This window comes from Simochromis diagramma, unplaced genomic scaffold (assembly GCF_900408965.1).
Source record: "Simochromis diagramma unplaced genomic scaffold, fSimDia1.1 OVJJ01000590.1, whole genome shotgun sequence".
In the NCBI taxonomy this organism is placed as follows: Eukaryota; Metazoa; Chordata; class Actinopteri; order Cichliformes; family Cichlidae; genus Simochromis; species Simochromis diagramma.
Window position 1 is genome coordinate 1,726,080 of NW_024387057.1, and position 15,618 is coordinate 1,741,697.

A 15,618-nucleotide genomic window follows, 5' to 3' on the forward strand; every position below is an offset into this window, starting at 1 on the left:
TAAATATGTAACTGTACATACTTTCATTCGTAGCCCACACTTTAGAAATCACTGAGTTTGGGGAACTCAGACCACAAACGGATAACATAAAGGCTCTGGTATCAAACACCTTGTCACCACTGATACAGTATCTATTTACAGTGAGAGTAACGTATTAGCTGTGATCCAGGAGCGCTGTGGTTTTGTTATAAGAAAGTCAAGTTGCTGGATAGGCTGTAAGTGACCCAGGCTGGAGTCGGCTTTGTGAAGTGAAAATTTAAGCAATAAACAAGAAACCAGCTTTCGAAAGCTGAAAGAAAAACTATGAGCCAGCACATTTCTTATTAATGAATATGGTTTCTAACCCAACAGGCTAAATAAATAGTATAATTTGGCTTAATTATAACAAGTTCAATAAATTAAACAAAAACAAAAAATCTGACAAATCAGGTTTTTGGTCATTGGTATGATCGTATCAGCACTGATGTGTTGACACTTTGTATGTAGGTTGATGAGACTTTTTGAAATGTTCACGTTCATAGAAAACACCTCTGACAAGGGGAGGTGATGCTGTGGCACCTAAATGCTTATATCCCCAAATAACTCAATCCAAACTGAGGCAACTCACTCAGGTATGCAAGGAAGAAATTATACAGAAGCACTCTTTATCTCACTCCAAGCTTTTTCTTTGATTACATACGCAACCCGGATTCTCTGAGTGTCCCGATCGAAACAAAGAGCAAAATTTCCCCTTAAATCTGGGAGAAACATCGCGATTTATCTTGTACAGCTTTATTTCAACAGCAAGTCCGTAATTTAAATTCAGGTTTTCATCTTTCTAAATTCGAACTGCAGGACTGTTTGCCTGAACCTTGAGTCATCGTTCTCCGATCCTCACAGATGCACCAGTACATTTGTAACAGGAGACAATAGCTCCTCGTGAATCACACCTCGCCCCCTCTCTCTCTCCCGCAGAATTACATCACGGTGGAGGAGCTGCGCAGGGAGCTGCCTCCCGAGCAGGCGGAGTACTGCATCACCCGCATGACCAGGTACGTCGGACCGGACTGTCCCTCCGGCGCCCTGGACTACATCTCCTTCTCCAGTGCCCTCTACGGAGAGAGCGACTTATAAGCGCAGCTGCTTCTCTTCACGTCCTCCTCCTCCTCCTCACCCCTTCTTCCCAGCTTCTCTTATTTCTCCTGTCTGGAGAGAGCGATTTTAAACCCTTCCACTGTCCCTTTAAAACACGTTATTCTTTTTTTTTTTTTCCCCCCACCACCTTCTCAAATCTTAACTTTATTCCCCTCTTCCTAACTCCGCCCATCCCTCTTTTTAAAACACAGGAACACTGCTCAGAGGGGAAGAGCAGAAGACTTTGCTCAGACCTCACAAACTCTGTTCAGGCTGCTCAGCTCCTCTCTCGTTTAAAAGAAAAGAAGAAGAAAAAAACAGGTGTACCAGTTATTGCACTGAACTTATGTAAGCAGCATACATAATGACATACCTGCCTTCACAAGGCTTTAAAGAGAAGGAGGCAACGAGAGAGAACGAAAGTTAGATTATTTTTGAGCAAAGCCGTGTGCTCTTCCCCTCTCCTCCTTTTTTTTTTTTTTTAAATTTTTTGTAGAAGGGTGCTCAAAGAAGAAAACGTGATTGGTCAGTTGGCTTGGTTGGTTGTGTATTTGTGCAGATGCATGCTATGTTGAAGTTTAGAAAAAAAAAAAAACGGCCTTTTGAGTCACCGACTCGCCCTCACACGAACCCCCGCAGGAGCCCGTTCACGAGTGCAGTCAGCAGTGGAGCGAGGCCTGTCGGGTGCTACTGAAAACTCTCACCACAGCACTGTGAAACCTGAATGTTAGCAAAGATGCGATTTAACCTGGAGATCTTAAAGCCTTAAGAAACTCAGGAACACACGGAGGACGAATGGGAGCGCCGAGTATTAAAAGACACAGGTGGGGGGAACGGGAGGAGAGCGCCGTGGCTGGGCGGTGACTCGGGAACGGATACAGAAAGATGAGCTGTTATGGCCAGAGAGAGCGACCTCTCCCACACACCTCTCTTATTAAACTCCTTTTTTTTTTAGCCTTTTTTTGGGCTAATTGTAAAATTACGAGGAGAAGGGGGACAAAGACAGAGAGAGGTGTCAGACGGGGCATCAGGAAAGTTGTGGATGAAACGGGAAGAATCAAAACTGTACGTGGAACCATAGCAGGCGTACTCACAACACAGGGTTTAGGGTAGCATTTGAAGAGAAGAGGTCAGCCACGACGATCGCTGTGTTAGGCTCCTCCCTGTGCATGATCTCGATATCTTAACTCATCTGTGCTCCATTTTCCTCCTCCTCCCCCTCATCCCTAACTCATGCTGTCTCATCACTGATGCCACTCTTTCAGTCATATGTTAAAAACCTCAACTTGAAAATAAAAGGAAAATTATATTATTAAAACCACACGTGTTTGTGTCTTTATTACTTTTCTCCCATTTGATCCGCGGCCTCACTGCTGAATGTTTTTTTTTGAAATGTAGCTGCACAGTCTGATAAAGTGTCCGACCCTTAACCTCTGTGCTCGAGGTCACATGTCCAATTCTTTGTTGGGGTCACAGCAGAGGCGGGAGGGGAAGTCCAGCCCCATCTCTGCAGCGTAGAAGCGCCATCGGTCCTCGTCGGCTCGATGCGTCAGGTACCTGCAGCCCATCCTGAGCTCGAACTCCCGGAGGTCGCACCACAGCTGGAAGTTCTGCAGTAGCGAGAGGAGAGCGTGCATGACTCATACACATCTATACATCAGGAATATTAGAAACCTGATCAGGAGCATCTGAGCATCCTGGTCAACACCTATGAACGCAGTAACACTAGATCGAGTTAATTCTGTTGTTTCACACTACAAAATTAAACGATTCTCAATGACAGCGTTTGTAAAGTGTCCGACCTGCAGCCAGCTGTGTCCCAGCGCTTTGCCCACGGTGAACCGCCGTCTCACCGACACCTGCAGCAGGTTATTGATGAGGCTCACAGCTGGGGAGGAAATGAGACGGAGAAGGATTTTCAAAAAGAGGATTTGCTCACTGGAGCCACCCAGTGGAGAACCAGGAGAATAACAGGACTCAAGCATGACACTATAAACTGTATGTGTGGGCAGACATGGATCAAACTAAAGAAAATGTGTTTAAATGTTTAAAAAGACGCAAAACTGTGGGCTGACATGGCAACTTTCCGACCTGGAGTTTGTAGTGTGTGAAACCTTTAACAGGGAAAGCATAATAAACTCTCATCATCACTATGTTGAGAAACTGTAAACCCAGCTCACAAAGAAGTTTTAAAACTAAAGAAAAACACCGTTCATACCCTCCAGTGAGATGGGGGCCCAGGTTTGGCGCGGGTACATGAAGGTGGCGTTGGTGATCTGCTGCCGGATGTCCTCATCTTCATTAAAGGGAAACGTGCCGCTCAGGCTGACATACATGATGACGCCGACAGACCACATGTCCAGAGAGCGGTTGTAGCCGTTGCTGCTGATCACCTCGGGTGCCAGGTAGGCCGGAGTCCCCACGACGGAGCGCCGGAAAGACTTCTCCCCTATGATCCGGGCGAAGCCGAAGTCGCACAGCTTCACCTGCGGCACAGAGGCAGAGCTGATTAAATAAGATGCCGTGTGCTGTATCGGGAACTAAAGTGCAAAATCCCACCAGAGGTAAGGGGTCTGAAGTGGCCAGCAGTACGTTCTCAGGTTTCAGGTCACAGTGAGCGATGTGCTTCAAGTGCAGGTACCGCAGAGCCTCCAGAATCTGAAGCACACGTTTGAGAATTTCACATTTAATTTTGGGATAAACAGAAACATTAAAGGTCCCTGCATCTTTGTTAAAACAAGAAGAAAAAAAACAAGGACATCCTCTAGACACCCCTGGAGTGTTTCTCAGATCGGGATCTCGTACCTGCATGACGAGGAAGCGAGTGATGCGTTCAGGGAGTCGACCTTTCTCGCTGGACAGAATCATCTCCAGCATGTCTCCGTGCAGCTTCTCCATTACAACAAACACGTGCTCGACAGTTTCGAACATGCCCTCCAAGAGAACCACGCCGGGGTGCGACAGATTCTGGAAAACACGCACGTCAGACGTCACGTAAATCGCCTGGTCGTGACTATAACACTAAAAATCAACCGAAAATCTGCAACACTTCAATCAAATGTGTTGAGTTAATGAGGAAGCAGTGAGGAAGGAATCGGGAACAATGTGACAGTTATTTGTACTTGTGCTAATAACTCACTAATAACTGATGATTATTTACTAATCATGTCCACAACCATCTGTTCATCAATAAACATCCACCAGACACTTTATTAGGCAGGTTGGACCTCCTTTTTCCTTCACAGCAAGATTTTGGTCCACACTGTCATGAGAGCATCACACGGTTACTGCAGATTTAGCCTCAGGCCTGTTCTTAGCTGACAGGAGTGCACCTGGCGAGTGGCTCTTTGAGTTACTGTTGCTTTCCTTTCAGCTCAAAGCAGTCTGCCCACTCTCCTCTGACATCAGGAGCCTGTTTTTACCAGAAGACTCTGGATATTTGTCTCATTTTCAGGCCATTCCCTGTAAACTAGTGATGGTTGTGTGGGAAAATCCCAGCAGATCAAAAAATCTGAGATTAAAGTCAGAATTCTAACTTTTTTCTCAGAATTCTGAAAAAAAATAATTTTGATGAAAAAGTCAGAATTCTGACTTTAATCTCAGATTTTTTTTTCCAGTGGCCCTAATCCTCTTCCGTAGTTAATCCATCAGGATTTAAACCAGATTAAGTAACTGTCACTAATATATCCAAGCTAGTTCTTCCACAGTGATGTAATGGATCAGGAGTTATTAAAGCGATGATGAATGGCTCTTTAACCCCTTAATGCCTAATATATCGTTTTTGATGCATGAGGTTTTGAGGCATTTACATCATCAGTGTGATTTTATTTTCCCCTCAAAAACCAAAATAAAGAGCACAACACATTTTTAAGCAATACATTTTGAAAAAATAAAATAAAATGCCAAATGTGGCCAATATGATACCAATTAAAATTCATATATGCAAATTAATATTTAATTCATTCTAAATAAATTGGCAAAAAGTTTGAAAAAAATGTGAATTTTCTGACAATTATGTCACAGATTATCGTTTTAAAGGTTAACCATCAGGTTGTTCCTGGTTTGTTCCTCACGTGTTTTCAGTAACTTGTTACATTTTTTGTGTTATTTCTTGTAAAGTGTATAAAAACCGCATTAAAACCTGTAAGATGGCCACTTCGTTTCTCAGCTGCGTCTCCTGTTTGGTGGGGAAACGCGTCTTGTCGATGACCTTGATGGCAACTGTTCGACCCGACTTCCTGTGAGTTCCTGAAGAAGAAAAAGAAAAGAGACGTGATAATGAAGCAAAGGAGCATTTGTAGCTTAGCAAAAACAGAAAGACATTTGATGGAAAAGTTTGTTTTGAGCAACATTTCAGCCTCTGAAGTCTCTGATTTCTTTGGTGTCTTTTGAAACTGTTTCTTCTGTACTGTGTATTTTCAGATCGCTGCATAAAGACAGTCACAGTCATAGAAAACAGGATTTTCTTGTACTCCACGTGTTCAGTTCTCTGCACATAACAACATAATGAGAATCAGCTGACCTCCGTACACCACGCCAAACTGTCCCGACCCCAGCACCTCGTCTGTACAGATCTGATACACCGAGCTGATGTCCTGAAACACACACAAACACACTTCGACACTCTGTAACACTCCTCTAACGTGTGCACGATAAACTCGCTCAAATCTTACCGCATTGCGTCTGTATCGGTATTGATCTGTAATCAGAGACAGGAAGTCTTGTTAACTGAATGTTGCGGGTCCATATCCATCACCGTTACCATATTCAGAGTAAGATCTGATATTAATATCTGATGTTTTCTGACTCACCCTGGATCTCATCTTTGTGTCCTCTGCTGCTCTCCACCGGCATCATAGCCTGCCGGATGGCGCTCTCCCAGGCTGCCCCCTCCTCGCCGGCTATCACGCAGTACACCAGCGACACCGTCACCAGCTCGAACGAGTGAGTGCTGCCGTCTGATGGTGGCACGGAGAGCTGGGTGGGGCCTCGGACCCCGAGCACCTCGGACAGAGAGATCTCCTGCAGAGGAGGTTTAAAGCTATTATCCATGGCCTGCTCCTACATAATGTTTCTATAATCAAAGTAACATCTGTCAGGCTATCATTGTCTGATTTTCACTGCACTACAAACTTCTTAAAGTACTTTTAAAACGAACAAAGGAGATAAAATGGACATACACAAAATACAATACTGTCCTCTTTAAAGTAAACACTGCTCAGAGCGCGAGCTGCCTCGGTGGATGTTTGCACTGTTTACACAGTGACACAGTGGGAGGAACAAAACTGGCACACTGCAGGAACATTTCTGCATACATGTTAATGACAGAGGCCTTTGATACGAGTGGGAGTGAGCGTGCAGCACACAGGATGCTGCTTTGTCTGTTTCCGTCTTATATCATGCAACTATCATACCTTGTAGAACTTCGTGGTGTTTTCATTCTGGTACAGAGTCATGCTCTTCCAGTCCAAGATCCAGTAATGGCGTTTCCTCTGTTTAAAGACACGACCGAGTTAAAAGCCGATGAAAATGTGATTCTGCTTCACAAATATCATAACCTGAGCAAAACATTTTGCTTTTTTGAACGTTTCCAGATCTGAAAGAGTGTGTTCCTCACCAATGTGTCTGTGTTGGTGTGGTGGACCAGCCACCCCTCTCTCAGGACTCCTCCGCCTCTCCTCTTAGTGTGATGCACCGACTGGACGAGCCTCATCAGGGGGATGTTGCTGCTGAAACAAGGACTGGCGGGCGGAAAAAGAGAGGGAGGACAAAATAAAAGGTCCGTTTGGAGATGGCGAATTAAACAGAAGTCGCCTCTAGGTGGCAGCGTGTGCCACAAACAAAGCCGAGAAAACCCAGATATAAACGACAGGGACGATAAACGTCTGTTTTATAATACGTGAATTTGGGCGACGTGTGATTCAGACGCCTGACATCGTTCGGACGCTGTCTGCACCAGCAGACAGCTTTTAGCTGGGATTAGATCATCAGAAAAACTTAGTGCCCCTCTGACCTCATCGGCTCTCGCAGCTGCTCGACTTCCCCGATCTCTGCCTGTGAGTCATCATCGGTGAACATGTCATCGTCGCAGATCTCTGTGGTGCTGGTGATCACTGACTCATTGTCCTCCAAGTCTGGTTGGCAGCTGTTATCAGCTGCTGGGCTCTCTGGAAATGTGACATCAGCAACTAATGAACAGCTACATTTAATTCTATTTAATTTATATTATTTACACGATTAGGGCCATAAAATACCAACAAATAATGAGGTAAAAATAGCAAACAAATAAGTTCAAGATGAACCGAACAAAAGAAAATGTCTGATTTTTCTCAATAAATGACTTAAAATGCATCTGAAATACTGCTGATCAGTTACCTGTCTTTGTTTTCTCTTTTTTACATATTCTCTGGTGAAATCATTTCATCTCATCAGGCTCAGTTTACCTGACTCATCATGCAGCTAATCATCACCGCTACTCGGAGGAATGTGACGTTTCTGAGATGCTAATTTAGAGTGAGGCCTGAATCTATCGAATGTTCCTGGGAAACAGGCTGAATCAGCTTCGACTCATGCTGACAGCATCAGAGTCAGGCCCCTTTTCAAAGAGCCATGGTCTAACACAGCCACAAGCCCAGAATATGAAATGAAAACCAGACCTCAGACCTCCAGGGACCGTCACTCACCTTCCCCGTTCATGCCGTTCCTCTCTCCGGGACAGTCTCTGGGGACTAAAGGCTCACAGCGCCGATGGCAGTTAAACCTGCAGTCTGGAAAAACCATGGAGGAGACGTGGGAGGTTTAAAAAGGCTGACAGAAAAAGGAAGAGTGCTGGAGTCTGGAAAGATACAAACTCATGAGTCAGAATATTGTGGTCAGCTTTTTTCGTGATGAAAATGAATGTCGTCTGAGATTCGAGACGTCTGAGACACATCCAGGCATTTAGGTAAAATTAGATTCAACCCAATCTGCTTACGTAAGTACGTGGGATACACAAGCTCCTTGACAAAACAAGTGTTTGCTGTGTGCTCGTGAGCCTCCAAGTCAAGCATTACTAATCAAAGTCAAAGCTTTGCAGGAACAGAGCACCAAAAATGGCCACAAGATCTGAACGCATAACATTATCAGGTTTGTAAAGAAGGAGGCCTGTCACCCACTCTTTCACAGGAGTGGGTGACAATAAGATTCAAAGGTACACATCCTCCTGACCTGTTGTTCTATCTATACCTTTAGACCACATGTGTCGAGATCCAGGCCAGCAGGCCACATTGGGACCTCTGCTAAGATGCAGAGGCAAACTGAAAATTAACAAAAGAACAAATAACCCACAGCACAGGATGTTCCTTTGAGCCAGACTTCGAGGTGACGCAGCTGTAAAGTTTTGCACTCATGTGCAGCCAGTTTGACCGCAGAAGCCTGGTAGGAGGGTACAGGCAAACTGCAAGATCAAAGATTTTCTCCTCTTAAATTAAGTATCCTACAAAACTACAGAGTTGCCACGTTCAGTTCAGTTTTATTTATAAGCACCAAATCACAACAACTCAAGATGCTCTGTATTGTAAGGTAAAGACCCACAATAACAGAGAGAAAGCCCCAACGATCAGACGACAACCTCAAGGTAAGTACTTGGTGACAGTGGGAAGGAAAAACTCCCGTTTAACAGGAAGAAACCTCCAGCAGAACCAGGCTCGGGGAGGGGCGGCCATGTGCCGCAACTAACTGGGCGTGAGGGAAGGAAGACAAAGACGCTGAGGAAGAGAGCCAGAGATTAATAATAACTTATGATTAAATGCAGAGAGGTGTGTAAACACACAGTGAGTGAAGTGCATTATGGGACTCCCCCAGCAGCTAACACCTACTGCAGCATAACTAAGGGAAGATTCAAGGTCACGTGATCCAGCTCTAACTATATGCTTTAGCAAAAAGTTTTAAGCCTGGAAGTAATAAATGTATGAACTGGTTTTTCAGCCTCACTCTGAGACAGGATGTTTCTAATTTAAGCGATATTACACAAACCTGTTTTTCAGACCTGTCAAACAGCTATAATAATAGAAACAGGTATTACATTTAAATACAAGAGTGAGTTTTGCTTTTGTTAAACGCCTCGTGCTGTTAAACAGGTTGTGGTGAGACGGCTGTGTGGCAGCTCACTTGTACAAGTGTAAATTATGCAGGACTAAACTTTGCAGAGACTAATAAACTTTCTGTGCACTTGTAGAGAACTTCCTGTGAGCCAAATTGTGAGGGAAATACATTTTACAGGAAATCTGATGTGATTCTCATTTCCCATTGACTAAATGGACTAAGTTCACCAACCCTGACGTAGACTGGGTTTGCTATGGGTTTTTTCAGCGACGTCAACCTTCTCTTACCACTTGTGCTGTCTTGTGCCAATTTCCTTCTACCAAACGAAATGCGCAGCTGGCTAAAATAAGAGCTCAGCTGAGGTGTAAACCATTAATATTTACATCCTGTCATGGCGTCACAGCAAGAGAGTCTCACTGCAGTAGATGCATGCGATCTACTTTCTGATACAGCTGGCCGGTGACAGTACAATTAGAAAAAGAGTGACGGAGTATGGCTTGTTTGGAGACAAAGCCTCTTCTCTCTAATTAGAACATTGGAGCACAGATGATGTTTGGAAAGTTCCATCTGAACAAACCACCAGACCTCTGGAACAATGTCCTTTGCACTGACGTGATGCACAAAACCACGTTGAGAGGAAACCAAACACGTCGCAGTCACTGAGTCGACCATTAACACCAGAGTATACCGAAGTATTCTAGAGGCAAATATGATGCCGTCTGTCTGACAGATAAAGCTTAGACAAAGTTGAATCATGTAACAGGACAATGATCACAAGCACAGCAGCAAATCTACAGATCTGTGCATAAACGAATCGCTGCAAACCTCAGTGAACTGAAACATGAAAATAAAAATGTGAGAAACTGATAAAGTCACACAGGACATGAATAATTCAAGTTATTGCTGCTAAAGGAGGTTGAACAAGTTACTGAAACATGGGATGTGCTTAGTTTTTCTCCTCCTTCTCACCTGAGCACTGCAGCCCCTGCCTGAAGAGGCCTTTGAGCAGCCGGTGGCAGTACTGGCAGACGGTGGGTTTGGTGTAGCTGTGGATGTGGAAGGTGTGAGGGACCTGAGCCCTGCTCCAGTCGCTGTACCCGACTCCCAGCCACACCGGAGCCTCGGCCCAGGATGGAGGCCTGGACGCGGGCTTGGACTTGCTGATCTGGAGAAAGATGCAAAGTGAAAGATATCAACTTAGAATAACTGAAAGAAATCTATTGTGTGAATATGTGATTCGATTATACCAGTAAAGGTTACAGCTGTGTTGGAGAAACAAACAAATCCAGGGTTGCAAAAACACTTTTCTGCATTACAATCACAGCAGTTCCTCACCTCTTCTAGACTCCCGCCTGCCTGATTGGACAGCGAGTGTGTGCGAGGTCGCCGGGGTGGAAACAGGGAAAAGCTGGTGCTAACCTGACGCCGTGCTCGGCTACAGTTACTGGGCAACTGCAAAGCACAACGTTTATGAAAGTCTAATCCACAACCTGTAAAGAGATAAAAGTAAAAACAAAAAACTTTAACAACACTCAAGTATCAGTGAAGAGACGATACCACCACATGATGAAGTGTGAAAGCGCCTTTACCGTCACATTTTAAACCCTGCCGAACGAGGCCCCACAGCATCTCTCCACAGTGGTGACAGAAAGTGGGGGTCCGGTACGATTGCACCGCCAAGGAGTGTGGACGCATCGTCACCTGCGTCACGGAGGCTGATCCTGAATCACAGAGAGGACTCGTTACACCAACAGACATCCACGCTCCATGCATTTACTGCTAAGACTCCGCTATAGTAGCTTTGCATGATTCACAGCTCAAAATAATCCTCATTTGTCTTATACTGGTCCTTGGTGCAGGCGCTCGACTCGTCTGAAACAAGCAGTTTTAACTTCGTCCACTCGCCCACTGCCCCCTGTGAAAATAGGTTTGGAACAGTAGGAGAGTTGGGCTCATTTAAAACTGACCATTTAAAACCACCTACTGGTGGTGGTCAGAGGGCCCGGTGGCGCCAGTGTTCGGCAGCCTCGCCTCTGTCAGTGCACCGCAGAGTGGCTGTGGCTACAATGTAGCTTGCCGTCACCAGTGTGTGAATGTGTGTGTGAATGGGTGGATGACTGAATGTAGTGTAAAGCGCTTTGGGGTCCTTAGGGACTAGTAAAGCGCTATACAAATACAGGCCATTTACCATTCAAGAGCTTCTCTCCAAACCCCTGGACAGAAACAGCATTTTACATGCATGAATAAACTATATGTCACCCAAACAAATGAGGTACACGTAGTACCACCAAATCTCACCAAGTGTCCACCTGCCTCTGTAAACCTCAAACACTAACCTGAAACGATGACCTCAATGAGGTCGCCATCCTGCAGCTCGTCGGAGTCGGTCAGCCGCTGCAGCAACTGCTCGGAGGCGGCTTGATGTCTGAACAGCAGAATCTTCTCCCCGACACCCACCACACTGCAGTCTGGAGCCTAAACACACGAAGGAACAAAAACCGCAGTCTCAGGTTGAGTCACTATTGAAGCAACAAGATCAATTTAAACCCCCAGAAGGGCTCCGGTAATGTGACGATTTGCCTTCTGAGTAAATGAAACAAGTTATTAAGCAATATGGGGGAAAAAAAGAGTAAGTTTTTCCACAAATGGAGTAATTTAAACATTTGAAATCAGAACAAGTGTGGTTTGGGAAACTGGACACAGCAAAGAAAGCCACCTGCAGCCTGTCAGTCGTGATTTTCCATTTTCACGTCTGCACGGCGGTAAAGAACAAAACCACATTAAGATGAGCATGCAGACTGAAGACAGCTCTGAAGGGAAACCTGAGTGATGCACCACAGGTAGAGAGTGACTCCACCACGTTCAGCGTTATAGAAATAAATAATCTGTGTGCATCTGTCGCCAAAGTACGACTGAGGAAGAGAGATAGGAAGGCTGCGAAGTAGCTCAAGCTTTGCTTTTCTATCTGAATCATCATTTAGGGATGATAAGAACAGCAGATTCACTGTGACACTGCAGGTCAATTCATTATTTAAACAACTGCTCTATCTAATCAGCCAATCATACTGCAGCTCAGTGAGTTTCAGCATGTGGCGGTCAAAACGACCGGGTGAAGTTAAAATTGAGCCACAAATGAGGAAAAAACGTGATCTAAGTAGCTTTAACGTGGCATGGCTGTTGGTTTCAGACAGGTTAGTCTGAGTATTTCAGAAACTGCTGATCAGCTGGGATTTTTCCACACAACCATGTCTAACCAGTACTCTGAGTGAACTGTTGAACTCAGAGGTCAGAGGAGAATGGCCAAACTGTTTCATATTGACAAGAAGGCAATAATAACTCAAATAAACACTCGTTGCAACCAACGTATGCAGAAGAGCGTCTGGGAAAGCACTACACATCAAACCTTGAATCAGATGGGCTACAGCAGAAGAACACCGCACAGGAAGCCACTCCTAGCTAAGAACAGGAAACCGACGTGACAGTTCGCACAGGCCTCACTAAAACTGGACAACAGAAGATCAGAAAAATGTTGTCTGGTCTGACGAGTCTCGATTGGAACATTTTGATGGTAGGGTCTGAATTCATCGATGGCTCTGGCTGCTGCTGGTGGCGTGATGGTGTTGGAGAACAGCTGAGCATCAAACTCCACAGCCTGCTTGAGCGTTGGTGCCGACCATGTCCATTCCTAACAGCAGTACTCATTCAGGTGATGCAAAGCATTGCGTTATTAAGGCGAACATTTACACCAATAGAACAAACCTAATGTGTCCATTACTTCCCCCCTGCCTCAAAGTGCATAAGTGGAATTGTGCTTTATGTGACCCTAAAGGTAAAGCAAATACCTGCTAGGTTTCAGTGTTGGAGATGAGGGTGTTCACCCATCATTGACACAGTGACTATAATGAATGTAAAATGTGCACAAGTGACACACACACACACACGATGAGCTGACCTACTGCCTGGAAACTCAAGACGAAAACTGTAAAGGTGGGCTGCGTGCGTGCGTGTTTGTGCGTGTCTCAGTCAGAGGGGAGAAGCTGTGGTTGGAAAGTTTTCTGCGCTCGTGTCGACCACAGTCCCTGTAACCGAGGAAGTGCAAAGACCAGCCCAGTGACAGTGAGATGAAGCCCCTGCAACACCTGCAATTCACAACTTTCTTTATTTAACCTCAACTACAGTTTTACTCCACCGTCTGTGCGCTGGCACTTGGGTATAGATTTTACTGTATAAACAAGTATAGAGTACCCGTTAATTCTAAATACATCTCTGGTGGGTGGAGAAAATCTGTTAAATGGCGAGTTTATATCTTCTATTTTTTAAAACTTGTCATTTAGTTTTCCGGAACAAATTGTATTCACAAACACCCTCAAAAATCTGAAGGTGGTTGGGTGACACCCACTTCACAATACAAAATGTTGGTGAAATTACACCACCATACAGAATGCTGCATACACAACAGCACAAAACCACCAAACTCTGCAAACAAAAACCACACTCCATGCACAAACCTACATTACCTTCCTTCATAAATAAGTTGACCTTTCATAGTCCACTTCCTGACAGTTCTGAGAGGCCTGAGAGATTTGAGACATCATCACAATATTTTCCAAGTGGGACTGTGTTATGGGTCAGGGCGCGTTGTGACAGCTCAGCATTTCATTCTAATTAATATCTTTTTTCATCACCTTCTCGCTTCTGACTCTTTGCACGCAGTTTGTTCCTACAGCTGTGGCATCTGAGCAAACCACGTCAGTCAGTTTTGACCAGTATCGAATGGCACTTAAAAATAAACAAAAACTCCAAAACAAAAGAAAAAAAGAAAACAGAACAAAGCTAGACGTAATCTGCACGGCTACCAGCTAAAAATGAGGTCGACTCAGAAAAAGCTGCTCTCTTTAAAGTGCTTTAAACCCCAACTGCAGCTGAAGACGATAACGCTTCTCTAGAATTGGTCCAACTACGGTACCAAAAAATGCTGCAACAGAATACCCACAATGCATTTCAAAAGGCTCTTTCATGAGCATCTCTCGTGCCTCCTAAATAATGCCGCCTTTCAGATTCGCACATCTGCAGGTTGTTATGCACTTTCGCTTTTTGTTTTTGTACAACTCTATGAAGTTATTATTGTCCAGCTCCACATATTTAATATTGTTGGACTCTGTGTTACACTAGCTTTGCATATAATGGCCCTCACTTCATCCTTAGCACCTCTCCCGACTTTCTGTTTAAGCAAACTGTCTTCTCATTGGCTGCCCCTCATAAACACGTTTGAATTTCTGGGAGGTGGCACATGTTTGCTCGCTGTTACAGTTGTGTGGTTGAGAAGACCCTTCTCTTTGATATCGGCTCATCTGACAACACACTACTGTGAGTGTGTGTGTCTGTAAGAATAAAACATAGATAAACATCTATTTTAAAACTGGTGCATGGCCTCTTTAACGCTCGTGACTGATGATGAACCCCGTGCGGTTACCTTGCGCTCTATGACCTCAGCAGCCAACCTCCGGGCATGACGGTAGCTCAGGTTGCCCGCAGGGACTCGAACCACCTCCCTGAACAGACCCAGCTGGAACTGGACCAGAACCGGTGCTGTGAGACTACTGGGACTCGAGGGAGTCAGTGTAGACATGGAGAGAGAGCCTGAAGGAGGAAAAGTGGATCAAGTTAATGTGGGGTTGAAGGTGTGACCTGAGAGAAAGCTGAAGAGGTTCAACGTGAAACTCCAAAACAAAGCACTAAGCAGGCCCCTGTAAATCTACTCCATCTTAACCTCATAGGTCTTGTTTGAAATAGTTCCTGTTTAACGTTCAGGTGTCTAAAACTGAACACCCCAATTTCTCAATAAGAGATCTTTATCTCACCATCGCCCGAAATAGAAGGATATTTCAAGCAGCGAATGCTCTCTTCGACTAAAAAGACTTCTGTTGTAAAAGCTTTGATATAATAGGACATAACTTACTACACAATACTTTGATCAGGATAAACAAAGAGTTATTTTTTAATCAGATCAAGAACAAACTAAAAAGCACCAACCTTACGGTCTAATCTTGGTCTGGTCTTTGTCTTCGACGATCGAAGGACTGCGTCTCAACAGCACAACAGCTGATCAATCTATCATGGTGCTGCCGAGGCTCATCATGAGCTGCTGGTTGGTCTGGTTTCCTTTTTGTGGGGCTCGGCTGTCTGAGAAACAGGAAGTAACAAGAGAAGCACTCACCTCTGTGAAGGCTGCAAAAAGCACAGCGTACGGTTAACACCCCACACCCTGGCTGTCAAAACTTAAACACACACGTACTTTGAAATGGTTAAAACAATTCAGCGCGCACGGTCGCCTTTGTAGAAGTTTGGAAAACACACAGGAGGCAGATTTGGTTTGAAAAGTGGAATTTGCATTTATTGAACCTTTGATTAAAATACACATTA

The 15,618-nt window shown here is 44.7% G+C and overlaps 2 protein-coding genes across 3 annotated transcripts in view; one reads left to right on the top strand and one right to left on the bottom strand.

The window, feature by feature from the left end:
• actn3b (actinin alpha 3b) overlaps positions 1-2,411 on the top strand; it is a 35,973-nt gene extending 33,562 nt beyond the window's left edge. The window contains exon 21 of the mRNA XM_040045164.1: positions 955-2,411. Within this exon, the coding sequence (XP_039901098.1) occupies positions 955-1,113 (159 nt within the window). The 3' untranslated portion in view covers positions 1,114-2,411. The remainder of the gene's footprint in view (positions 1-954) is intronic.
• On the bottom strand, positions 1,560-15,442 carry prkd4 (protein kinase D4). Of its 2 annotated transcripts, XM_040045169.1 has the most exons (19): positions 15,229-15,442; positions 14,669-14,835; positions 11,532-11,670; positions 10,785-10,916; positions 10,531-10,685; positions 10,165-10,360; positions 7,797-7,880; positions 7,127-7,280; positions 6,731-6,854; positions 6,528-6,605; positions 5,925-6,135; positions 5,787-5,812; positions 5,636-5,708; positions 5,255-5,361; positions 3,919-4,080; positions 3,673-3,771; positions 3,332-3,599; positions 2,916-3,001; positions 1,560-2,723 (listed from the first exon to the last, which is right to left on the bottom strand). In XM_040045169.1, the coding sequence occupies exons 2-19, from the start codon at positions 14,822-14,824 to the stop codon at positions 2,559-2,561; spliced, it is 2,415 nt and encodes an 804-aa protein (XP_039901103.1). In that variant the 5' UTR covers positions 14,825-14,835; positions 15,229-15,442; the 3' UTR covers positions 1,560-2,558. The 2 variants fall into 2 exon arrangements, with proteins under 2 accessions (XP_039901103.1, XP_039901102.1); XM_040045168.1 differs by having other exon boundaries at positions 5,636-5,812.
• Positions 15,443-15,618: the final 176 nt, after the last annotated feature.